Source organism: Lepidochelys kempii, chromosome 5 (genome assembly GCF_965140265.1).
Source record: "Lepidochelys kempii isolate rLepKem1 chromosome 5, rLepKem1.hap2, whole genome shotgun sequence".
NCBI classification, from domain to species: domain Eukaryota; kingdom Metazoa; phylum Chordata; order Testudines; family Cheloniidae; genus Lepidochelys; species Lepidochelys kempii.
The window spans coordinates 27,134,611-27,161,289 of record NC_133260.1 but is presented as its reverse complement, the minus strand read 5'-3'; the positions used below and the strand labels follow the sequence as shown (position 1 = coordinate 27,161,289).

General features: G+C 41.4%; 1 protein-coding gene across 2 annotated transcripts; it reads left to right on the top strand.

Annotated features, from left to right (window-relative positions):
• Window positions 1-2,062: 2,062 nt before the first annotated feature.
• On the top strand, window positions 2,063-23,815 carry GDNF (glial cell derived neurotrophic factor). 2 transcript variants are annotated; one of them, XM_073343804.1, is made up of 2 exons: window positions 2,063-2,135; window positions 23,324-23,815. In XM_073343804.1, the coding sequence occupies exons 1-2, from the start codon at window positions 2,063-2,065 to the stop codon at window positions 23,806-23,808; spliced, it is 558 nt and encodes a 185-aa protein (XP_073199905.1). In that variant the 3' UTR covers window positions 23,809-23,815. The 2 variants fall into 2 exon arrangements, with proteins under 2 accessions (XP_073199905.1, XP_073199904.1); XM_073343803.1 differs by having other exon boundaries at window positions 2,063-2,234.
• Window positions 23,816-26,679: the final 2,864 nt, after the last annotated feature.

Below are 26,679 nucleotides of genomic sequence, written 5' to 3'. Positions count from 1 at the left end.
AAGTCAGGATGACATTCTAGACCTACACTAAAGTCAACTGAAAATTCACCATAGATTTCAAAGGGACCGGGATAGAAGCCTGCAAAAGTCTCTATAAGACTCCCGCATTATAGAGAATACGCAAAGAGCTGCCAGGACAGCCTTGTTGGTGCCCTAAGGATGTCTGAGGCGGAGGAAGGATTGGGATAAGGTAGCCCAGTTCTGAACGGGAGATTGGTAGTATGAACGCATTAGCCCCAGAGATGGCAGCTCTGGTATTGGACGGAGAAAGAGGGATTTCACCTAATGGGAGGAGAGAGAATTGAATTTTCTTTGTTAAATATTCCCCATTCCAAACCCTGCTGTGCAAATCATCTGAGTGCTGAATGCAAATCCATTTGTTAAAACCCCTCCCATCGTGCAGAAAGGAAAACACTCAAATGGGGCGTTCTTCTTGAGTCAGAAGGGAAATCGGTTGCAGTTAAATGGGGGAGGGGGTGAAAGCTTTAGGGACGCTGGTGTTTTAGGTGGTTCTTTGCTTTCAAATGTATCATGGCCCTGGAGTTGATAGATTTAACACAACTAATGTAGTTCTCTGAATTACTCCCAAATATTAAGGGAGGAAAGGGCCTTGCTTAGGTTTTTTAAAGTTTTTGTGTTTTAATATATTTTTATGACAGCTGACAAATTGTAAAGGGGCTTCAGGAAGCGACATTAATTTCTTATTTATATTACAATCAACATCCCTGGCTAGTCAGGGCTAAATGCAACTGTCCTGACTGAGGCAAAGTCTGACCGCAGAGAGGTCAAAGTAAGATTTGCCAGATCTGACCCCACATTAACGAAATCCGAACAAACCAGTTTCAGCGAGTTTCCTCTCCAAAGACAAAATACAAACAGGCGAAAGCTAACATCTGCTAGACAAGGAGGATGGAAAATACACGAATCTGCCCAAACCTAGGTGTTTGCGAAAAGCGGAGAACTGGCTGGAGTGGAGTCGATGTAAATAAAGCAACAACAGATTTCTCCCACATGTCTGCGATGGGAGCAGCCCCCTTGCACCCTCCTGGTGCCCATAACATTTTACTATCAAAAGCCTGAAAGTTGCCAACTCCCTTCTTTGATGTAAAAGCCAGTGTGATGGATTTAAATTGCAACGCGACTGGTTTTATAAAATATACGCTTAAACCCAACCTGGATTCCCATTACGAGCCACGACGATTTGTACCACAGAAAGAGTTCGACTTTCGAGCTCCTGGCCTCCCCCTACTCCCCTTCCCGTGCGTGATTATCATCAGGGACATTTCAGTGCCTCTTAGACTTAATCCCGCCGCTCCCCTGCTTTCCAATCGCCTCCACACAGCCAGGTACTGGGGTGTCGGCCTTGGGGACGGATCAGTACAGCCGTGGGCAGAGAAGAGGGATTTAGCGAGCGGGCGGGTGTCTGCCCTGTCCATTGCAAGGAGGCAGCGTGTCAGACGTTCCTCCTTGGCTCCTCGTGAGCCTGAATCCGTGGGATGGGGGGCAGCGTCTCTCCAGGACCGGCTGGGTTTCGTAACGAGCCCCCGCCTCTCCCCAAACCCTTTGGGTTTATTAAAAGGCCGCAAGAGACGCAAAGAGCCCCAGCGTTTTCTGGGCAGACCCTCGGCTGAGCTTCAGAGCGATACGGGCGAGCAGAAGGCTGGGTTTGTGTGAACCTCCTCATAAGAATTAGATCAGCTGGCATAGCCGGCTGCTGGGGGGGGGGAGGTGAGGTCAGGGCCCTGGCAGACCCCCTGGTCTGTGCACGGCTCGGTTATGGGATTCTGGGGAATCCCCCACGCAGGAGGCTGGGCTGGAGCGAACCTTTTCCCCCTGGTGGGAGTTGATCATTTTCACTCCAGCACCTGCGCTGGATCGAAGGCTTCTGAGAAGGCGCCCGAGCGCAAGGCGCGTCCGGGCGAGGGCCACTGACGCCCTGGCCCTGGCCCTGGGGGGAGCCCGGAGCGCAGAGCAGAGCGCGCTCCCCACGGGCGCACAGCGAGCGCGGAGCTAACCTTGTGTCTCCTCTCCGCCAGGGGCCTGTGTCGGAAGGAAATCTAAGATGACGTTATGGGATGTTGTGGCTGTCTGCGTGGTGCTGCTCAGCACGGTCTCCACATCCCCGCTGCCCGCCGGTAAGACGCCTCCCGAGGGGCCCCCTTCAGTGGTAGAGGGGCCTGAAGACGATCACTCCCCCATCAGCCTGCCGCCTCCCTATGCTGTGCAAAGTGACTGTAAGAAACGTTCCCCTTCATAGTCACCGCTGTCTGTCTTACTAAACCCCTTTCCAGTGTCTGACCCCGCGCGCGGGGAGCTCGCTGCGCGGAGCGCCCCATGACTGAGTGACTACCACTGCGGGGCGGGCGCCCACCCCCAGGCACGCGGGGTGCTGGGCAGGGCGGGGGCCGGGGCATTCTGACTGAGGTGCGGGTGCTACAGCTGCTCCCATCCCCTTTGCATGGTTGTATCAGATGATTTATTCCCAAAAAACCTGTTTTCCTAGTTGCTGCTCCCCTGTGAAAGATCCATGCAAAGGAGGGGGAATTGCTGAACTGATCCCAGATAGGAAACACTTCTTTTCCCCTCTTTTCAGTTCTAAAAATCTCATTGTTATTTATTGTTTGTCTGGAAATAGCACCTAGAACCCTGAGCCAAGATCGGGAGCCCATCCTACAAAGCACGGTACAGACAGGTAGGGCTGCTACTGACCTCAGTTAAATCCACCTTTATTCCAGAATAAGATTGTCCACATCAGACTTACACTGAAATAAAAAAGGGTTTTAGAAAACTGATGTAGTTAAATCAGTGTAAGCCTGTCTGTAGACCAGCCCACAGTAAGAGACAGTTTACAATCTATAGTCTAGGTAATAATAAATAATAATAATACCTAAACAACAAAAGGTCTCCAAGAAAAGCATTTTCAGAGAGCAGTGTGATTTCTAAATACACAGTAGTGCTCCTTTAAAGTTGGCATTAATATGACTCAGTAAGCAGTGGCAACATACACAAGTTAAACTTGGAAGTATTCAATTAACATGAAGGGCCTTGTCTTAAACCCATCAAAGCAAAGACCCAGAATTGAGACTGCCCACTATGTCTTTAAGTAATGCTCTTCTCTGCTTAGATACTGTAATTTACAGGATGCTACAGTTACAACCGTGTTGAGGAACACATTTATAACACATCTTGAGATTTAGCACAATTCTATCCCATCCACACAGACAGTGCTGCTCCTGGGTGCAAATGATGCAAGAGTTGCCTTCCTTGCAGTTACCCTTTAGTACCGACTTTCCATTCTCTGTTCCCACTGCTTTGGCTTCAGCCTCTCTCCCCTCCCACCCCACACACATCTGTGTTCTTCCTTCTCTAATCTTCTCTACTCTTTCTCATTTTTCTCCCATTGGAATCTTTCCCAGGCCTCGCTCTCCTCTCTTTTGAGCTGAACTTCTCACTGTTCCATGAATGACAGCATCCTGTCTGTCTCAGTCCCTCATCAGATGCAAGATGACCAAAAGAACTCCTCCCTAGTTTTCTTCTTCTTGCATGGATTGCTGAGGCTTTATGATGCTGCGATCTTCCTCTACATTGTGGTACATGGAAAGGAAGGTGTATGTGCAGTGGAAGATTCCACAAAACCTCAGGATCTGCTTTGCTGGCATTTGTTCCAGTCTCCCCTACTCTAGTTGCAGCTGTTTCAGTTCTGTAGGAAGAAAAAAGCATTCAGAAAGTTGTACTAGTAACTTTACATGACGACAAGTCAGTTCAGGGTGGTGAGATATCAGTGTTCCATTGTTCTGGGTCCTACAAATGAGGCCTAGAACTATTTTTTATAACACCATCCCTCTATTAAGACATTTTAAAAATATGTTATTCCACCTAAACCATCCACTCCACAGCAAGTAGAGGAGACAGACAGGTAGCAGAAGCACTAATCACTTACCCACTAGGTCTAGTCTATTTCCAATATGAGGATAACCAAACTTCTCATTGTTGTTTGGCTATCTTGTAGATTAAGGAGTGAGATGTCCATTATGTGGGCCTTGTGTTTCAGGTGAATCATGGCAGGATGAGCGAGCAGTGTCTTCCAGAAGTATGTGCCCAGTGTAGAGCCAAGCAGAGATGGACGATGGGTCTGATCCAGTATATCAGTTCCTATGTTCCTACTAGGGAAATTATCCTCAGAAACCTGAGCAATATGCTCTTGCACTGTTCAAACCTACAAGGGAAATCACAAATAGATGGGCCTGGGTGCAAAGAAAAGATGAGCATTGCTACTCACCCTGAGGTTTAAGCTGGATAAGTGAGTCTCTCTTTTTGTGTTCTTTTCCCAAGACTGGTGAAATATTCATGCTCAGAGAATCTCCTGTATTGACTACATCGGTGAGCCTGATAAATAGCAGGGGTTTGCTGAGCTGATTGGCTATATGCTGATATTCCAGCCTAATTAGTTAAATACCTTGATTCACTTTATTACTGTTTCTGTTTTAAAAATGTGTGGCATCTAGATGCCATTCTGAAAACACTGGGACTAATAAGCTAACAATATCCAAAATGATATTCAGGTTTCAGAGTAGCAGCCGTGTTAGTCTGTATTCGCAAAAAGAAAAGGAGTACTTCTGGCACCTTAGAGACTAACCAATTTATCTGAGCATAAGCTTTTGTGAGCTACAGCTCACTTCATCGGATGCATAAAGTGGAAAATACAGTGAGGAGATTTATATGTCACTGCACTTCTGCCCACAGTGGTTTTTGGGTTCCACCATAATAAGAAAGGGTGTAGGCAGAACTCAAAGTACTATAACTGGCTTTTGAGTCAGGGATTGTATTTTGATAGCAGGGTCTGGGGGAGTCTGAATCAGGATGGGATGAACGCCATTAGCGTGTAGGCAGAGGGCATGCTAGTGTATTCCATTTCACTGAAAGCTATTTTCACCATTACAATAACCAAAAAAAGTCCACTGGAGGTTTCGCCATGTGCTATTGATTTTATGTGGAAAGTGCTCATACCAATACAATACCGAGAGAGAGAGATCAAAGACTCAGGCACTTTTTAACGGGTTCCCCTTCCACAGTTATCTTCCTCAATCTGCTCTCATGACTTTGGTCCCATCCTCTTCCACACGTCATTTTGTGTGTGTGTGTCTCTCTCTCTCACCACACATGCATCCCAACACAATAAATGGGTTGAACATTACCTGTAATGGGATTCAATGGCTTCTCCTCCTCTTTGTGGATCTTCATCCTCCCTCTCCTCTCTGAAATATGCGTCGCTCTGCAATATGCTGCCAGGAGCAATGGTTAGCCTTGTTCCGGTTCAGCTCCCTAGAAGGAGGGGTACTTTGTCCAGCAGTGGCCTGAGCCATAGTTGGAGTTGTCAGCTCAGTTATACCAGGACTTTCACATTTTCATCTTTCCTCACTTTACTGCATCATTTTGTCCATGAGGTGCTCTGAGAGGTGCTGATAGTGCTCTGAGACCACAAGATTATGTAGCACCAAATTCAGATTGGCCTGAAAGTTTCCCTTGCTCCAGATTATGAGCAAGGTCTTGACCTCTCAATCTGACCAGGTGTACTGTGATGACCCCTCCATTTCAGATCAGTGGTCATAGAGTAATGTGCACCAGCAGTACAGGCTTCAGCTATATGATTAAAGTAGACACCAGCTTGTTCAATGTAGCCTGCACTAATTACAGAGCATTTTAAATCAGCCCCCTGCTTCTTGATCATGTAACCAGAAGAGCCATATGGGATAGTTTGTGACAGGGGGATAGAATTTCTGGAGGATATATGCATAATGTCACATGCAATACATAGGGCGATGAAGTGTGGGATATTTTGTTATAGTGATTGAAAGGAAGCTATACTAGTTATAAAGGCATGATCAAAGGGTCCTGTATGAGCAAGAGTGGCACACAATTAGCTTCTGTAGATACTATGTATTGTATGAACACAAAACACATTATAAATAGAACTATGCCAATAATTGGATACACAGTGGTTAAATGGCTATGTTCTTTAGCCCTACCTATGAAAGCAAACCTAGTGTTAGGCATATGTATTTTCTAATTGGTACATCAACATGGCTGTAACTGTAGGGTAAATGGAATCCCAAGTCAGATAGACCATTACCTACAATGTGATCACTGGCACAGGGGGAGCACAGTGTAAGATCTAGCTGTGTACTTAAAAAAAAAAAGAAACATTGTAGGAGCTTCTCTCTGTAAAAAGGCAGATGTTCTTATAAGTTGCAGTACCTGAGGCACAGTTAGATTGTTGACTAGTGATTTGATTTCAGGAATTTGTTATGTGTTAAAGATAATTTAGTGTTAGGCCATTTAACATCTTTAGCTGGAGCATAGGCTCTGACTCTGTAGGTGCTCCAGGACTCAATCACCCACTGAAAAAATAGGGGGTGCTCAGCGCCTGCAGGGCTAGATTAATCTTTTGTGGGCCCCAGCGCTCAGACCATGGCTCCACCCCCTACTGTGCCCTGAGGCCCCATCCCTGCTTGGCCTCTTCCACCAAGGCCCTGCCAGCCACTTGCACAGGGAAGAGGGGGCAGAGAGGAGTACCCACCCGCAAAAATAAAAGTCAGTGCCTGTGAGCTGGAGTGTTTTTATTTACTATATTAGAAACACAGAGGAAATGTTGAATAGCCAGGATATGATACTGGAATACAAGGTCATGAGGATAAGACTTGTCTTTATATTTTGATGCTATATAGAGATGAACACATTATTAGTGCTAAACAAATGATATGTTCTTATCTAAATAGACTTTATTCTATATACCATTTGTTAGACACATACAATACACCATCATTCCATTCTGTGTCAAATACAGTGTCTAATACATTCCCAAGGAGGGTGCTTAAAGAGCTAACATTAAAATGACTGAGTCCTTCAAAAGGAAATAAATGTACAAGTATATATTTTTCTCATTATTCATATTTTAAAACTATATATTTACTTAAAGCATATTCAAGGGAAATTCTTGGAATTCAGCTGTTCAGATGACCACGGACCAAAAGATGGGAAAGAAGTTATAAGGCTACTACAGTGTGATCCTCAGATGGATGCAGTTTAAAATATTGCGTAAACTGTTCTGATCCCCATTAGGATGCAGAAACTAGAATTCAGAAATAATAATCTCTGCTGGACCTGCTTGAAAAAGATGTAGAGTTGTACAGGAATCTCATAATTCTGAGATAATATCCTAATGGCAATCAGTAAGATAATATTAAATAATGCAGTTATATGAATCCTCAGTTTTATCAGACATTAAAATAGAGTGGGTTTCAAAATGTTTAGTGGTGGCAAAACCAGTTAATCCTTGACACTGGAAAGATATAACAGGACTAGAATGGATCTTCTTAGATGTAAAAGATGCATCTAATGAAAAAGCAATATATGGCAAGCAGAATAAAAGGAAAGATTTCAATGAAACATGGAAACCATTCCCTAGTTATAAAGATGGAAAACAGAAATAAACAAACCGCTAGATACTTTAGACAGGTTCATACAGGATATTCAGTTGCACAAAAAATATTACAGGAGACTTAGGGTGTTTTAAGGTAAAAGAATGAAAATGAACTATGTAATGATAAAAACAACGAGGAGTCCTTGTGGAACCTTAGAGACTAACAAATTTATTTGGGCATAAGCTTTCATGGGCTAAAACCCACTTCAGCAGATGCATGGAGTGAAAAATACAGTAAGCAGTATATATATGAAAAGAATGGAGTTGCCTTAGCAAGTGGGGGGTCAGTGCTAACGGGGCCACTGCAATCAAGGCGGACGTCCTCCATTTCCAACAGTTGACAAGAAGGTGTGAGTATCAGCAGAGGGAAAATTACTTTTTGTAGTGACCCATCCACTCCCAGTCTTTATTCAGGCCTAATTTGATGGCGTCCAGTTTGCAAATCAATTCCAGTTCTGCAGTTTCTCACTGAAGTCTGTTTTTGAAGTTTTTTTGTTGAAGAATTGCCACTTTTAAATCTGTTATTGAGTGTCCAGGGAGATTGAAGTGCTCTCCTACTGGTTTTTGAATGTTACAATTCTTGATATCTGAATTGTGTCCATTTATTCTTTTGAGTAGAGACTGTCTGGTTTGGCCAATGTACATGGCAGAGGGAATTCCTGGCACGTGATGGCATATATCACATTGGTAGATGTGCAGGTGAATGAGCCCCTGATGGTGTGGCTGATGTGGTTAGGTCCTATGATGGTGTCCCTTGAAGAGATATGTGGACAGAGTTGACAACGGGGTTTGTTGCAGGGATTGGTTACCGGGTTAGTGTTTTTGTTGTGTGGTGTGTGGTTGCTGGTGAGTATTTGCTTCATGTTGGGGGGCTGTATGTAAGCGAGGACTGGCCTGTCTCCCAAGGTCTGTGAGAGTGAGGGACTGTCCTTCAGGATAGTTTGTAGATCCTTGATGATGTGCTGGAGAGGTTTTAGTTGGGGGCTGTAGGTGACGGCTAGTGGCGTTCTGTTACTTTCTTTGTTGGGCCTGTCCTGTAGTAGGTGACTTCTGGGTACCCTTCTGGCTCTGTCAATCTGTTTCTTGACTTCACCAGGTGTGTACTGTAGTTTTAAGAACACTTCATAGAGATCCTATAGGTGTCAATAGATTCTGTTACAAATTTCAGTAAAGATTTTTTTAAAAGGGTATAAGGTCCCACCTCAACTCAGCTTAAGCATTTGCTTAATTATCTCTCTTTTCGGCACAACACTTAAATATGTGCTTAACTTTAAGACTGTAATTAAATTTCTTTGAAGTCAATGGGATTTAAGAACATGCATAAGTGCTGTGATGATTAGGATTTAAGCATCTGTTTAAAGATAAATACCTGTTAAGTGCTTTGCTGAATCCGGGCATAGCTGCAGAACAAAAGGGATTCCGAAATCTTTTCATAATGCAGGCCACGTCTTAACAGAGAATTTTTCTCATGGATATATTCCCTCTGATTCACAAATGGCACATAGCATATTCCCTCTCATAAATGTGAGGACCACCTTCGCTTCCATTCACAATCACGTAACAACTCTCTAGTGACAACAATTGCCTACCTGGAAAAGTTATATTAGGTCTGGATGTTTGGCCATATTTTAATACTGTGTGGAAACTGGGAAAGGATAACAGCCATCCTGTGAACAGACTCATCTCTGCAGGTCACTGTCAAGTGCTCCATGAGCTACCAGTGGTCCATGGATCACAGTTTGGGATGCCCTGCAGTAGAACACGTGGCACCTGTTTTAGTTCTATGCACTATTTATTGTAATAGTATGAAAACATTATCAGCTTGTATGCTAACAGGTTTCATACTGAGAAACATACATGCTAATAGTATGTTCATTATCCAGACACAAACTCTAAAAATGCTGAAATTTGGAAAGTAAAAGAGCATAATAGAAAAATATGGTATTATGCATAATGCAAAACCATCACTGAAATCAACTGAGATTCACATAGTCAGGGTTCAATCATGGCTTTGCTACAAGCCCTGTGCATGGGGGAGTATGGTAGTGTACTGTTCCAGGAACAACCTGGCAAGCAGACTATGAAAAAGGCACAATCTGCCTCCTGGACCTTGTGCCTGTTCCTGGGCCAGAATGCATTTGACTGATATTGATTAGATATTATGTATTTTAATTGGGGAGATAATTCTATATTTTTTGCCAATACATTTTTCACCTTGAATATGTTAATAGTAGTAGATTGGCAGCTAGGTCACTCTAGTGAGGGGCTTTGATGACATTACTTAGAGCTGAACTGCTGGAGGATTTTTGTACCAGAAATCCCAGAAGGAATTTCTTTGTATGGCCATCACAGACTACTCTCCTAGAAATCTCAGTAATGTGTGTATTAGCTGGCTACATGCTCATTGCTATAGTGCTGGCTAATAGCAAGAGGCTCATAGGTTTCAGGTACTGATAGAGTAATAAACACCTATTTAAGGTTCTCAGATACCATAGTGATGAGATTGTTATAAAAATAGTGATGAAACAGAATATTCAGCTTACAGACATGTGAACCTGCCTGACACTGGACATGTACTTCAGTGATACAGATTCCCATACTTGTTTTGTTGAACAATACAAGGGTTTAGAGAGGAGGAATGGTCCAGGGGTTAAGACATAAGAACGGCCATATTGGGTCAGACCAAAGGTCCACCTAGCCCAGTATCCTGTGGCAATGGACTGGGGTTCTGTTCCCAGTTCTATCACTGACCTGCTGGGTGACCTAGGGCAGGTCACCTCATCTCTGTTTCTTCTCTCACCCTTTGCCTGTCTTGTCTATTCACATCGTAAGCTCTGAAGGGAAGAGATGGTCTCTTAATATAGTACCTATCACAGTGGGGACTTGATTTCAGATGTGGCCTCTAGGTGCTACCACAATAGATATATTAAAATAAATCATAATGCTTTCTCTGAAAAACTGTCACATTATAATTAGTTAAAAGTAACACTTTTCCATACTATAAGCCTTTAATAAAAATCTATGTATCTATACTTATTCAGATTGGCAGGATGTACTTTCTTCAAGACTGGTACAACTATTGCCATTAGACAGTCATTCGGTAATGCTTCTTGCTCCCATACCTTCTTATATATTTTTCCTATTGCTTTGATAGCACTTGCCCTGTTGACTTTTAGCAGCTTAGCTGTTGTTATAGTCTATTCCTGCAGCTTTCCCATTTTTTAATGGTTCCACTGCTTTTTCTATTTCTTTGTCTGACGGTGGTTTGGTGGTGATATTCATACAGCCTTATATGTTGCCCTGTTTATCTAGATGTCCAGAATGTTTGCATCTGAATGAATACAAGGTTCAGCACTTTGTCAAAAATGCTCCTTCCATACTTTCAGCTCCACTTCAGAATTTGTCAGTTCAACAAATTAGCCTCTCTTCCCGCTAGCATCATTGGCCTGATTGTGTTTCCATACAACTTAACTTTATCGTGTATCATTTTCATATCCTGTTTTCTTGATGCCTCCTATAGTTGCTGAGCATCTTCTTTCCATAACTTTTGCTTATCCAATCTTTGTGATTTCTTCATCACTTTATGCAATACTGTACTTATTATCATCAGTACTGGGAAATATCATGATGTAAATAACTGTCAACAGATTATGACCAGTTTTAGGGGCAGCAGTAAGCCCCATGTGGCTTCAGAGCAGGCTGCAGTTGCATTGATCAGATATTCAGTCTGACAGTTAATGGAAAAAAGTGAGAATGGGGATTAGAGACATTTGTTGTTTTCATTGACTTCACAGAATCATTTGATTCAGTTTGGAGGGAAGCATTATGGAAAGTAGTAAAATCATGTAGTGTTCCAGATAGGATAACTGCAATTATAAAAGTTATGTACAAAGATTCCTACAGTGCCATAAGAACAAATGGAAAATTAAGCAATTGGTTCAAGTCAAAGCAAGGGGACAAGGATGCACCTATGTTTTCATCATTTCTTAAACTGGACATTAAGAAAGATAGGTGATTTGGATGGTGTAACACTGGGTAATCTAGAGTTAAGCTCTTTAGTTTATGTAGATAACATTGTACAATTGGCAGACACATTTGAATTAATGATTATACTCTACTTTGGAAAATTGTTGTAGTCGACTGACTTACAGTATATGCCAAGAAGACAAAGTGGTTGTATCTTGGATAAGGGACAATAGATGAATTGTTGAAATGCAGCAGCCAGTGAAGTCACAGAACAAGTAAAATATTATGTGTATTTAGGAAGCTTGATATGTGCTGATGGTTCCATCAAGAATGAAGTTAAAAGAAGATGTGCTTTAGATACAAGTGCTGCATAGAAGCTGATGCACAGAGATTGATGAAATTATGGACTGATAAAAACATTACATTTAGTACCAAAAGTGAAAATTTATAAAACCGGTGTACTAACAGTATTACTTTATAGTATGAATGGCAACTGCATTAAAAGGAAAAAAACATCAGAAGGCTGAAGGCAGTAGAGATGAGACTTCTTTGGAAGATAGCAAGTATAAGATGAAATAATGTTAAGACAAACGAAGAAATTAGAAGGAGAGTAGGATGTCAAATCAGGATATGGATGTCAGGTACTCAGCTGCCTCTGGGCTTGGTTGCCTGGCAATCACATGAGCTCTGCTGCCCAATAAACCCTCTCTATGTGACTGTGCTCCCTGGTTGGACAAAAGAGCCAACAGATCACCATTTAAGCCTTGTAGGAACAGCGGCACAGTGGCTGTTCAACGTGTTCCATACCTGCAGCTGCACCAGACCTGCTTCCAGCCCTAGTCCCTGCCTACTTCTGAACTCCTAACTCCTGGCTCTGATCACTAGATTGTCCCCTGACCATGACTCTGGTTCTGCTCTTTGGTTCTGTTCTGGTTCCCAACTCCTGGCTCTGACCATTGGCTTGTCTCCTGACCACAAGTCCAGTTCTGCCCAACAGATTCTGTTCCAACCACTAGGACACACCATCCACATCTCAGTGTGTGACAATGGGATTAGCGACAACTGAGAAAGATTATGATGGTGAGAACACTTCAGAAAAACAGATGATAGCATGCCAAAGAAAATAATGCAAATGCAATCTGACCTAGAGGCCAACCACCAACTAGATGGAGGAACATTTTATGCAGGAATATGACCAGGCTGGGCTTAATGAAGAAACAAGTCCTAAACAGGAATGAATGGTGACATTGTACTGCTTCCTGTGCCTGCAAAGATGTTCTGGGATGAGTTGAAGATGAAAAATCTAACTATCCAACAAAAGTATTTTTGCTGCTTGGACTAATCCTATCACATACCAATATCAAATTTAGGATCTGCAGCTGCCAAAACAGGGTCCCCTCCCCTGGGGCTCAATTTTGTTCTTACTAAAGTCAAATGGAGATTTTGTGAATGGCTTCAGTTTGAACACTGTCAGTCACTCAGATTGGCCAACTAGTGATCAACTGGTAAGCCAACTCACAAAGATTAGAGCCCTGCAACCTGATCTAAACCTGATGGGACCCAGGTCTGGGTCAGAGTGGGTGGGAAAACAACTGGATTCTCTCAGGCTCAGGTTGGGGTGAGTTGGCTCTCCACTTCCTGCCTTTGTGTGTGCCCCGCTCCTGCCATCCTCCATGACCTGGCTGTGCTGTGTGTGTTGCAGAGTGACCGTGCCAGAGAAATCTCAGCACCACTCTGTAGTGCACAAACAGCACAGCGTGGGGCATGCACAATAGGAAGGGGGCATGCAGCCACTGGCATATGCAGCTGCTGCTGCACCAACCCAATGGGCAGGAGGTGGCATCAGCACTGATTCTGGTTCATGGTTGGGTTGGAAAACAACTCTACCCTCTTGTGCTTGGGTTGGGTTGCGTGGTATTGGGTCCAGTTTGCATCTGAGTCAGGCCTCAAAATTAGGCCTGAGAAGTCCTCTACTGTAGACCTCTCACCTTGAACAAGTTTGTATCTACTTTACTCAACTCTCCTGAGCATGTTTTTCCCTAATACAGCCACAGATGACAGCAAGTGAAGTTTAGCAAATGGGATGTTTCTGTCACTTCTCTTTGGCCATGTCTATACTTACCGGGGATCGATGCTCCTGTAATCGATACAGTGGGGGTCTATTTAGTGGGCCAAGTGAAGACCCACTAAATCGACCAGAGAGCACTCTCTGGTCAACTCCGGTACTGTATCGGAGCAAGAAGAATAAGGTAAGTCGACAGGAGAGCGTCTTGTCAATGCAGCGCAGTGTAGACACTGTAGTAAGTCGACCTAAGCTACGTCAATTCCAGCTATATTATTCATGTAGCTGGAGTAGTGTAACTTAGGTAGACTTACCCTGGTAGTGGAGATAAGGCCCTAGTTCAGGGGTTCTCAAACTTCATTGCACCATGACCCCCTTCTGACAACAAAGTTACTACATGACTCCGGGTGGGGGGACAGAGCCCAAGCCCTGGAGCCCAAGCCCTGCCGCTCCAGATGGAGGAAGAGGGGCCCAGAGCCTGAATCCCGCTGCCCTGGGTGGGAGTGGAGCTCTGGCTTCAGCTTCAACCATGGGTTCCAGCAAGTCTAATGCTGGCCCTGGCAACCCCATTAAAATGGGGTCCCAACCCACAGTTGGAGAACTGCTGCCCTAATTTCCTTCTTTTACTGGAAGGAGATGGAATCTGATTTTCTCGCAACTACTGTGAACTGAGAAGCACAGTTGAGGAGGTAGAAAGATAACGGGAAACAAATGCAAACCCTGTAAAAGGCTGGACACGAATTTAAAAATGTGACTTAATAGGCAGATTAGCCATAACTATCAACTGATTTATTGATCATACCCTAGCATATGATGGACTTTCAAGCTAGCGAGCTATAAAGAGAAAATCCTTGTAACCACAAAAGGAAAAATTACAAAAGCTATTTTAATTCAGTACTTTTTCCAATACTGGCTCATTGTATCTGACATTAAAAGGTCTAGGAGTCAGATGCATCAGGATACTTAACACTTCACCTTGATGAGAGACAGGTGACACCAATGACTGTGTCAGTTTCTATGGGAATTTTAAGTTACAGGAAAGAATGTAATGTCTCTTTGAGAGCTGGCAAGTCAGTGAATAAGGTAATGAACTAGAACAGTATTAATCATTTAAAGACAAACTGACCTTGGCATCTTTGATGTTATATTTTTTAATGAATAGAACTGACATGTTTCTGTTTCACTCTTTGCCCCCACACATTTTCATGCAAAGCATAAAAGCAAAGTCAGTCTTCAAACTGGTGTTATTTTAATTGTTTAAATCCTGATAACTTTTCAGAATAGCTAGTTTAAGCATATGTGATAGGTGAGTTTATTTCCAGGGATTTGATTCTAATTTCTGCTTGATAGGCTTATTACTGAAAAATATTTCTAAATGAGTCTTTTTTCCCCCTTCACAACCCATTTCTTTCTAGCTTATAAATGTATGCAACAGAATGATCAAAATGCTTGAGAGGCTAATGGGAGAACAACTGGACCCTCTTGGGCTCACCATGGTCAAAATGGAAGTAGAGTTTAAGTTGAGAGGGGTCTGAACTAAAACTTTGGACCTTATTTTGGAAAAAGGAGCCTTTGAGCCAAACCCAGGTCTGGATCTGAAATTTGCAAACAACCCCTACCATTATAATGGGCTGAATCAAACCCCCTGAACTTTGGAGTTAATAATGTAAATGATGTTTAGACATGGTAACATAACAACCATTTAAGATACATTAAAGCACTACGCACAATTCCAGTTAACATAGAAAGTAAAAAAATATGTACAGTAGAACCTTAGAGTTACAAACTGACCAATCACATACCTGGAAGTACACAATAAGACAGCAACAGAGACCAAAAAACCCAACCAAACAAATACAGTACTGTATGATGTTAAATGTAAGCTACTAAAAAAATAAAGGGAAAGCAGCATTTTTCTTCTGCATAGTAAAGTTTCAAAGCTGTATTAAGTCAATGTTCAGTTGTGAACTTTTGGACCATGTTTTGTTCAGAATTACAGACATTTCAGAGCTACGAACAACCTCCATTCCGAAGGTGTTCATAACTCTGAGGTTCTATTATAGATAAATATACAAAATTATTCCTTTCCTAAAATAATTGCATGGAACAGAAAAAATTGTTTCAATTCAAAATTACATTTTAGTGAAAAGGCATCTTTTACTGATAACTATTTTGCAATGAGTGGGATTTAAGCCTTTTCTCTAAAACCTGATGGCCAAGATTTTCAAAAGTGAGCACTTAAGTTAGGCTCCTACATCACTAATTAGACACCTAAACAAGTGATCAGATTTTCAAAAGTGCTGAAGATCCAGCTTCTCCCAATAAAATAAATTTCTGGTCACTTTTGCTTTGAGGGTTTTTTGTACTAATACTCTTGTCTGGGTTGTCACCACTGCAAGGGAATTTTTTCAAAAAATCTGTTGACAGTGGAATTAAAAGATTAGCTTTATAAAACCTGAATTTTGTGCCAGATTTGCTCTGATAGTTTCCCATTAAAGACAGATGGGACAATTTAGTTTCTGCCTTATTTGGAACATGGCCGTGTTGGAGTCTGCTGTTCCAAAATGACATTTGGACCTACTTTATTTATAAATTCTTCTTGTATGCAGTATAAATTGTTTTTTAAAAGGGGCTCAGGGCCAAATCCTCTCTGGCACTTGATGCCTCTAATCAACTGGAAATGCAGACTTGGGGAATGTAGTGGAGAACTTCCCCAGAGAACATGATGATCCTTTGAGAGCCATGGAGCAGAACTCTTTGGTGGCTCTCTACATAGGAAAATTAGTGGGGCCATTGTTGTTTGGCAGGGGAATGTGTGGCTTTCAGTGTTGCCAACTCTTTTAACTTTATCATGAGTCTCATAATATCTGATGTATATGTTAAAGCCCTAGCTCCTGGAGACAAGTGATTAGATGAAAATATCAGGTTTCATTTTTTTTTAAAAGTACATTTCTAAAATTTACCCTAATGGTTGTGGCAAAAGTATTGCCTGAGTGTACCTTAAAGTCTCAAAAAACAAAAGGCAAATAAAATGAACATAAGAATGGCCATATTGGGTCAGACCAAAGGTCCATCCAGCCCAGTATCCTGTTTGCCAACAGTGCCAGTGCCAGGTGCCCCAGAGGGAGGGAACCTAACAGGTAATGATCAAGTGATCTCTCTCCTGCCATCCATCTCCACCCTCTGACAAACAGAGGCTAGGGACACCATTCCTTACCCATCCTGGCTAATAGCCATTAATGGACTTAAATTCATGGAGGTTATCTAGTTCTCTTTTAAACCCTGTTATAGTCCTAGCCTTCACAACCTCCTCAGGCAAGGAGTTCCACAGGTTGACTGTGTGAAGAAGAACTTCCTTTTATTTGTTTTAAACCTGCTGCCCATTAATTTCATTTGGTGGCCCCTAGATCTTATACTATGGGAACAAATAAATAACTTTTCCTTATTCACTTTCAGCACACCACTCATGATTTTATATACCTCAATCATATCCTCCCTGTCTCCTCTTTTCCAAGCTGAAAAGTCCTAGTCTCTTTAATCTCTCCTCATATGGGACCTGTTCCAAACCCCTAATCATTTTAGTTGCCCTTCTCTGAACCTTTCTAATGCCAGTATATCTTTTTCGAGATGAGGAGACCACATCTGTACACAGTATTCAAGATGTAGGCATACCATGGATTTATATAAGGGCAATAAGATATTCTCCATCTTATTCTCTATCCCTTTTTAAATGATTCCTAACATCCTGTTTGCTTTTTTGACTGCCGCTGCACACTGCGTGGATGTCTTCAAAGAACTGTCCATGTTGACTCCAAGATCTCTTTCCTGATTAGTTGTAGCTAAATTAGCCCCCATCATATTGTATGTATAGTTGGGGTTATTTTTTCCAATGTGCATTATTTTACATTTATCCACATTAAATTTCATTTGCCATTTTGTTGCCCAATCACTTAGTTTTGTGAGATCTTTTTGAAGTTCTTCACAGTTTGCTTTGGTCTTAACTATCTTGAGCAGTTTAGTATCATCTGCAAACTTTGCCACCTCGCTGTTTACCACTTTCTCCAGATCATTTATGAATAAGTTGAATAGGATTGGTCCTAGGACTGACCTTTGGGGAACACCACTAGTTACCCCTCTCCATTCTGAATATTTACCATTTATTCCTACCCTTTGTTCCCTGTCTTTTAACCAGTTCTTAATCCATGAAAAGATCTTCCCTCTTATCCCATGACAACTTAATTAACGTAAGAGCATTTGGTGAGGGACCTTGTCAAAGGCTTTTTGGAAATCTAAGTACACTATGTCCACTGGATCCCCCTTGTCCACGTTTGTTGACCTCTTCAGAGAACTCTAATAGATTAGTAAAACATGATTTCTCTTTACAGAAACCATGTTGACTTTTGCCCAACAATTTATGTTCTTCTATGTGTCTGACAATTTAATTCTTTATTATTGTTTCAACTAATTTGCCTGGTACTGACGTTAGACTTACCAGTCTGTAATTGCAGGGATCACCTCTACATCCCTTTTAAAATATTGGGGCTACATTAGCTATCTTCCAGTCATTGGGTACAGAAGCTGATTTAAAGGACAGGTTACAAACCATAGTTAAGAGTTCTGCAATATCACATTTGAGTTCTTTCAAAACTCTTGGGTGAATGCCATCTGGTCCCGGTGACTTGTTACTGTTAAGTTTACCAACTAATTCCAAAACCTTCTCTAATGACACTTCAATCTGTGACAATTCAGAGTTGTCACCTACAAAGGACGGATCAGGTTTGGTAATCTCCCTAACATCCTCAACCGTGAAGACTGAAGCAAAGAATTCATTTAGTTTCTCCGCAATGACTTTATCGTCTTAAAGTGCTCCTTTTGTATCTTGATCGTCCAGGGGCCCCACTGGTTGTTTAGCAGGCTTCCTGCTTCTGATGTACTTAAAAAACATTTTATTACCACCTTTTGAGTTTTTGGCTAGCTGTTCTTCAAACTCCTTTTTGGCTTTTCTTATTACATTTTTACACTTAAGTTGGCAGTGTTTATGCTGTTTTCTATTTACCTCATTAAGATTTGACTTCCACTTTTTAAAAGATGCCTTTTTATTTCTCACTGCTTCTTTTACATGGTTGTTAAGCCATGGTGGTTCTTTTTTAGTTTTTACTGTGTTTTTTAATTTGGGGTATACATTTAAGTTGGGCCTCTATTATGGTATCTTTGAAAAGTGTCCATGCAGCTTGCAGGGATTTCACTCTAGTCACTGTACCTTTTAATTTCTGTTTAACTAACCTCCTCATTTTTGCATAGTTCCCCTTTCTGAAATTAAATGCCACAGTGTTGGGCTGCTGAGATGTTTTTCCCACCACAGGAATGTTAACAGTTTTTATACTGTGGTCACTATTTCCAAGCGGGCCTGTTATAGTTAACTCTTGGAGCAGATCCTGTGCTCTACTCAGGACTAAATCGAGAATTGCCTCTCCCCTTGTGGGTTTCTGTACCAGCTGCTCCAAGAAGCAGTCATTTAAAGTATTGAGAAATGTTGTCTAAGAGAAGTCTCTGTCCGATCCATATGTTCCTCTGCAGCAATAGTCTTTCCCCCATCTCTTAGTTTAAAAATAGCTCTGCAACCTTTTTAATTTTACATGCCAGCATTCTGAACAGTCTGAACCCATCACTTATGATTTTTAAGCCATTCTCATGATTTTTGGGGACCCAACTCAGGACTGATGCTGCAGCTCTAGCTTCGCTCACTAATACTGCTGTTGGCAGCCCTAGCTGCTGGAATTGTACTGCAGTTCCAGCTGCCTCCAACCGAGGTTGCTCTGCCTGGGCAGAGCTGAGAAGCAGTAGCCCACATGGGCAGAGGAAGCTGTAGGGAGGGTGCTCAGGGGCAGCACCCGCTCCTTGCCCCTTTCACTCCCCTACGAAATGCTGCTCTCTGCAGTCCATCCACTGCACTGGGCTCCTTACCTGGGGGTAGGAGAGAGGAAGGGACATTGTCCCTGGGCGGGGGCACCTGGGAATGCACATGTCCAGAGGAGGGACAGAGCAGGCAGGGGATTGAACCCATTGGATGGAAGGAGCTAAGTGGGGAGGGAGCTGGTCAGGGGCAGCACCTGGGTGGAGAGAGGAGAGAAGGGGATAGTGTCCAGGGTAAAAAGCTACCGAAAGTTCCCTGGGCAGGAGTAGGGAGGGTTTAGGGGAGCCTGTCCAGGGAGAGGTGGGATGAGGCCCTCCAACAGTCAGTAGTAAAGGGAAGCAGGATATGTTCAACATCACCCTTTTGTTTATTTTTGAGTTTCAGAGTAAGTTCAATGAAATGTACATGCTGCGCACATGCATACACACACGAGTGATTCCCACCATGAGTTCAAAAATCAGAAAACAGACCTAAAAATGTGATGTAAAAATAAAATAATCTCATGATTTTTAAGTCAGTTTCATGATTTTTGGAGTCATCATCTTTGAACTTGCAGGGCTGGCAACACTGCTGATCCTATTACCACAAGCCTCACATACAAGGCCCTGTTGAATTGAATGGTCCTTTCTCCTGTGTATGGACTGTAGGTGAGACTGCAAACCAGATACACAGAAGTCCTACACCATACTTTGAGCTTGGAAGGAGGATGTTTAAGACCATAAATGCCCACATATTTCCCACATGCACAGCCCTTTCACTCAGGCTCTGTGTATGTTCTGTTCTATTTTATTCTATATAAATTCTTGTACGTCATTCACCTGAGCACCTTCCAGTAGTGCACTAAGCAACATAACTACCATAGAATCACAGGACTCGATGAGACCTCAAGAGGTCATCTAGTCCAGTTGCCTGCCACTTGTGGCAGGACTAAGTATTATCTAGACCATCCCTGACAGGTGTTTGTCTAACCTGCTCTTAAAAATCTCCAGTGATGGAGATTCCACAACCTCCCTGGGCAATTTATTCCAGTGCTTAACCACCCTGACAGGAAGTTTTTTCTGATGTCTAACCTAAACCTCCCTTGTTGCAATTTAAGCCCATTGCTCCTTGTTCTATCCTCAGAGGTTAAGAAGAACAATTTTTCTCCCTCCTCCTTGTAACCTTTTATGTACTTGAAAACTGTTATGTCCCCTCTGTCTTCTCTTTTCCAGACTAAACAAACCCAATGTTTTCAATCTTCCCTCATAGGTCATGTTTTCAACACCTTTAATCATTTTTGTTGCTCTTCTCTGGACTTTCTCCAGTTTTTCCACATCTTTCCTGAAATGTGGTGCCCAGAACTGGACACAATACTCCAGTTGAGGCCTAATCAGTGCGGAGTAGAGCGGAAGAATTACTTCTTGTGTCTTGCTTACAACACTTCTGCTAATACATCCCAGAATAATGTTTGGTTTTTGTTTGTTTGTTTGGGTTTTTTTTGCAACAGTGTTACACTGTTGACTCATATTTAGCTTGTTGTCCACTATGATGCCCAGATCCCTTTCCTTCTTAAGTGGAGTACTTTGCATTTCTCCTTATTGAATTTCATCCTAGCATCTGTCACATGTTTGTTCTCTCATCCGCTCTCCAGGGGGAGAAGTGTATGCAGTGGAATTCTTGATTTTAAAATATATAAATATACATGTTGCTATGTATTTCTGTTAGAGAAGGCAGGTCAAAGAAAGGCACCTTGCACTTACAGAGAAAGGTGGTAAGATTTGGATGGTCCTCAGTTCCTGGAGGAGTTCATTCCACAGTCTTGGACTGGCCCCAGAGATAGCTCTGTCTCCTGCACAGATGAGCTTTACTTTATTGTAGTGAGTTCCATTGTGCCACAGGAGTGGAGTTGTCAACTATGATCTTTATCCAGGCGCTTTAGGCAGTCTGTTAGATATCCTGGGGCCCAGGTTAATGAGTACCTTGAAAATAAGGACTGAGAATGTGAACTTGTATTCTGTAGGGAGCCAGTGTGGAGAGTGGAGGATAGGTCTGGTGTGTTTGTGGTACCTTTGTTGAGGAAGAGATGTGCTGCAGCGTTCTGTACTAGTTGGAGTTTCCTAAGTGCTGAAGTCTTTGTGCCCAGATGTATTGCATTGCTGTAGTCCAGACAAGAGGTGAATAAAGTGTGAATAACTGAGGCCAAGGCATTATTTGCCAGGACAGGATGGAATCTCCTAGCCAACCAGAGACAGTAAAAGCATTATTCACAGATGCTGCTATGTGAGAGCTTGGGTCAGTGAGGCACCCAGGAGCATGCTTAAACTATGGACTGAATTGACCAATTGTGGGTGTGTATCTTCAACCAAAGGAGACTGCACTGTGGCTGCAAACTCTTCAAAATGCTTTTCTCTGCCCACCAGCAACAGCTCTGTCATGCTCAGCTTTAGCTTCAACCAGCTGTTCTTCATCCATGAGCTGATCTCATCTAAGCACTGGACCATCTTGGTGGTGATGGTGTGGTCCTGTGTTGGAGAAGGAAGTGTACAGCTGTGTGTGTGTTTAAGGATCTGACCCTCTGAAAGCAACTTCACAGATGGCAATCTGCTCTGGCATCTGTGAAGATTTTGTCAACACAATCCACTACCATCCTACCTGTCATCCAGCTGTTGAGGGGTAAATCCACAGGTATCTTCCCTCTGATCCTTGCAAAGGATACATGCCTTCAATGACAAAGTTCTGGCACTGTGCATGAGGCAAGAACTCCTGTGGTATATTTATTTATGTATTTAGATTAAATAATAAAATGATACCCATATAATGGCTCCAGTCATCCTTTCACTTAAGCTATGTCTACACTACCGTGGTAAATCGACCTATGCTATGCAACTCCAGTTATGTGAATAACGTAGCTGGAGTCGACGTACCTTCGGTTGAGGTACTGCAGGAGGTGAAAGGGAGAAACTCTCCCATCAACTTACCTTACCCTTCTTGTTGGGGGTAGAGTACAGGGGTCGACTGGAGAGCGATTTGCTGTTGATTTGGCGGGTCTTCATTAGACCCGCTAAATCGACCCTGGTGGATCGATCTCAGAGCGTCGATCCTGGCTGTAGTGTAGATGTAGCCTTAGTTAAATTTACAGCATAATAACTTGAGCTTGTTGAGAGTCCGAATTTCTATCCCACTGGAAATGTCCGAATTTCAAAATTGGTTTGGTTTCCAATTGGTATGAAAAGTTGAAATCTCAGAATTTTTCATGAAATAAAATACTCCTAAAATATTTAGTTTCAGACTGTCAAAATGTTTCATTTTGATATACTGTATTTTAGCATATCAAAACATAAAAGTCAAAATGAAATGTTTCAATAATTTCCCATGAAAATTTTAACAAAATGTACATTCCTGCCAAAATTGAAAATTTTGGCAAATCATTATTCTCCGACAGAAAACTCTTCCACGTGAAAATTTTCAACCAGCTCTGATAACAACATCCTCAGCTGCATCAGAAAGCAAGCATTTAGCCAGGGGCAATAACTCAACTTGACCAGCAAGTTAGCTACAGACAGCTTCTTTCTACCACTGCCATCATTCCAGGAGCATATCCTTTATCCATTGTTAGTCCTTCTAAACAGAATGATAATCAGAGGGAGCCCTTATCTACAGTAGACCAGGAAGGTCTATGTGACCATTTTACAGTAGGTCTGCTCATCTAACATTTATACCTTGTCACATTTTTCTTTCCCAGTTTTTGGACCTGCTATGCATAGTTTTTGAAATAAATTGATAGAATAGCTTCCATAGGCATGACATTTTGTTGAGTTATAATATTGGTCAAGTTGTAGTGGACTTTGATTAAAACTTCTAGGAGAAATAAAAATCACCATCCACATCTAACAAACCTGTTCTCTCTTTCTTTTTCAAATAGCTAACATGCCAGAGGATTATCCAGATCAGTTTGACAATGTAGTGGACTTTATTCAAGCCACTATAAAAAGACTAAGAAGGTCACCAGATAAACAAACTCCAATTTTTTCTAAGCGGGAGAGAAGTCGGCAAAATGCAGCAGTTAATACAGAAAATTCCAGTAAAAAGGGACGGAGAGGTCAAAAGGGCAAAAATCGAGGTTGTGTCTTAACAGAAATACATTTAAATGTGACTGACTTGGATTTGGGATATGAAACCAAAGAAGAGCTGATTTTCCGGTACTGCAGTGGATCTTGTGATGCAGCCGAGACCACATATGACAAAATTTTAAAAAATTTAACCAGAAAGAAAAAGCTGGTCAATGATAAAGTGAGGCAAGCTTGCTGCAGACCCACTGCCTACGATGATGACCTTTCATTTTTGGACGATAACTTGGTTTACCATATATTGAAAAAACATTCCGCTAAAAGATGTGGATGTGTCTGATTTTTTTTTTTTTGAGATTATTACAATATTGCATTCCTACTACAATGCAAAGAACAGGACCAAGGTTCCCAAGGAAACTTCTGTTCAGAACTGAGAAAGAGGACCAAGGATGTAGGAAAACAAATGTCATGGGAGCCTGGTAGGACAAGATCCAGCACAGAAAACTGGACAGGATAGAAAAGTTGGAACTTTTAATTTCTACAGGAAAGCAAATAAAAGGCATCAAAGCTCAGGGGTGGAGTTTCACAATGGATGGGTGGAGGTTGCTATCACTATTTCATTTGACATGGTCCACTATCAACGAGAGTTGAATCAGCTAGGAATGTGCTTAAAAACACAACCTATTAAATATCATGCCTTGTTCTTTTTTTTATTAAGTTATAAAAACAGGGGTAGCATTAATAATGGTAAGCTCAAGTGGTATTAGCTTCACTCCAAGATACTGTAATATTGCTTGTTAAATGGTTATTCCAAAACACTGGAGATGCCTGATTTAACCTTACACATATACTATGTAATAAAAAAAAGTTAAGTGTCAAAATTAATCAACTAAAGTTCATCTGGGGAAAATCAATGCAAAACAGTTTCACTTACTGTTTGATTTAGGTTATTTATAGCTCACATTTCTTCAAAACAGTTAAGTATCAGATTTAATTCTTCTATTACCTCTGAAAACAAGTTGTGTTTTTAAGCACTCACTCCTAGTAGAATAATAGAAACAATGAGCCTGGCTTACACAAATGCAAAATATGTTTCTTTTGGTTTACAAAGGATTAATGTCACTTACATAACTCCTTTAATATTTGGTCATTGTGAGTGAACAGACTACTTGATGCAATGCATCCATTCAAAGACATAAATATACAGAAGATATTTATTGAGATTTAAGTTATTGTTATTTATTACAGTTCAATAATGAGTTTCCGTTCCTTATTTATTAAAGTTTTTTTCAAAGGTGCCAAAGTGGAATGTGCTCGCAAGATACAAAGACAGTTAAGCTGGGAACAAGGGGCCATGCTTTTAAAAGTATTAACAGTTAACTTGAAAGCAAAAAATCACTGACTTTACCTTTTTTAACAAAACCATGTTTAAAATCACAAAATAGAGGGCCAAAATCTGCAATCCATATTCATGCTGAATAACATTTATATGAGTAACTCCATTACTACCCGTATGAGTTAGTGACACTCCACATGAGTGCAAGTTGTAGAATGGGGGCCATTATTATCAATTTGTTAGAAAAAAATAATTATATTAATATTATAATGTTGATGCAGTTTCTCTCACAAACACTTCTTCTGCCAACTGATCTCATAACTATGATTGACAAATGAAGATTAATCACACTTTTGTCATTTTAATTTCATGATATATTTGTTTTTTCTTTCCATATAGAAAAGGTTAAATCCCTTTTTATAGTTAGTCCTGGATTTAATGTAGACTGAAGGTAAACAAACTATTTTGTTAAATAACCAGTGTTTTATATAATTTGCTGAAACATTACAGGATTAAACTGGCATAGTAAAAACCATTTTAAGTTTTCATCTAAGATACTGCTTTAAGGTGAAGGAGGTTATGTATCAAGTGGATTAGCACAAATTATGAAGCTGGAGGTTCATTTATTAAAGATTAGCAGAAGTGTATTTATACTAGACATAATAGACAACTGAAGTGAAGACTTGACTCCCACAAAAACAATATCCAGCAAAGAACCTACTGAACAACAACAACGATTAGGATCATAACTTATCCGATCCATGCAATGGCTCCATACTTATTCTGTTCCTTTTAAGTGCATGGAATCTGCACTGATACCAGTGGGGAAGGTCCCATGTTTGCAGGGAGAAAGAAAGGAAAAACACAAAGATCCACCATCATGTGGCTTAAAGGAGAATTTTGCCCTAAATCAAGTTTCTTCACTAAGGTCCCAATCCTGCAATTAATGATAAGTGAGCACAGTCATCTTCATGGGCTCTGAATTCATAGCAATCCACCACATGCAATCAATTGCAGGATGACAGTCTAAGGCCCCACTCCAGCAAAGCACTCAAGAGCATGAATAGTCCCATGGAAGTCATTAAGCACATGTTTAAGTGTTGTGCTGGGTCAGGGGATTAACCACTGTGTTGGGCAGCATACAGAAGTCAAAGCATCATCTGCATTACTTGCATAGTACAATCCTGGCTGTGTGATGAGTCAAAACTCAGCAACACTGTGGTTAGCTTACGCTAGCTTTGAGCACAGAAATTATAAGTACTTTATCACTTGCTATGGTACTTCATTGATGGTTGACAGCTTGCCTCAAGCAACAGCCTAAATAGGTTTTAATTATAGCAGGTCACTATGTTCAAACTACAAAGGGTAAAGTTTGTGATTTTTTAAAAAAAACTTATCAAGAGCAGGAGTATGCTTCTCTGGAGGATTTTACTTCACCTACAATTTATGTCTCAGTTATTTGTGTTAATCAACCAAAGTTCTCTACAGACTTTATTTTTGTACAATATTCATTTTATAACTTTTTACAAAATAAAACTCATTTCTATTGTTGTATGGATGTTTATACTTCTTGCACATCCAACCTTTTCAGAGAGCTATGATCTTGTCCTTTTTACAATCCAGAGGGGAAATCCCAAATGAAGGCAAATTTCTATGTGGAAATCTCCTCATCCATTGTACCCATTCTGAACTGTGGCTCAGACATTGGAAGGGGATGCCAAATACACATTAGTCAAACATATTGAGGTAAACTAATCTCACCATAGCTCCAAAAAAGCAACTGTAAAGACTGTAGCATTTTGTGGCCTATGGCACACACAGCAGGAAAAGGAAATGTATATCACACACTTTTCCTGCTGTAACATGTTACTCAAA

Coding starts and splice junctions, on each gene's coding strand:
- GDNF (XM_073343803.1), top strand. CDS start 2,063: ATGACGTTATGGGATGTTGTGGCTGTCTGCGTGGTGCTGCTCAGCACG. Junction 2,235..23,323: donor CTATGCTGTGCAAAGTGACT/GTAAGAAACGTT, acceptor TTTTTCAAATAG/CTAACATGCCAGAGGATTAT.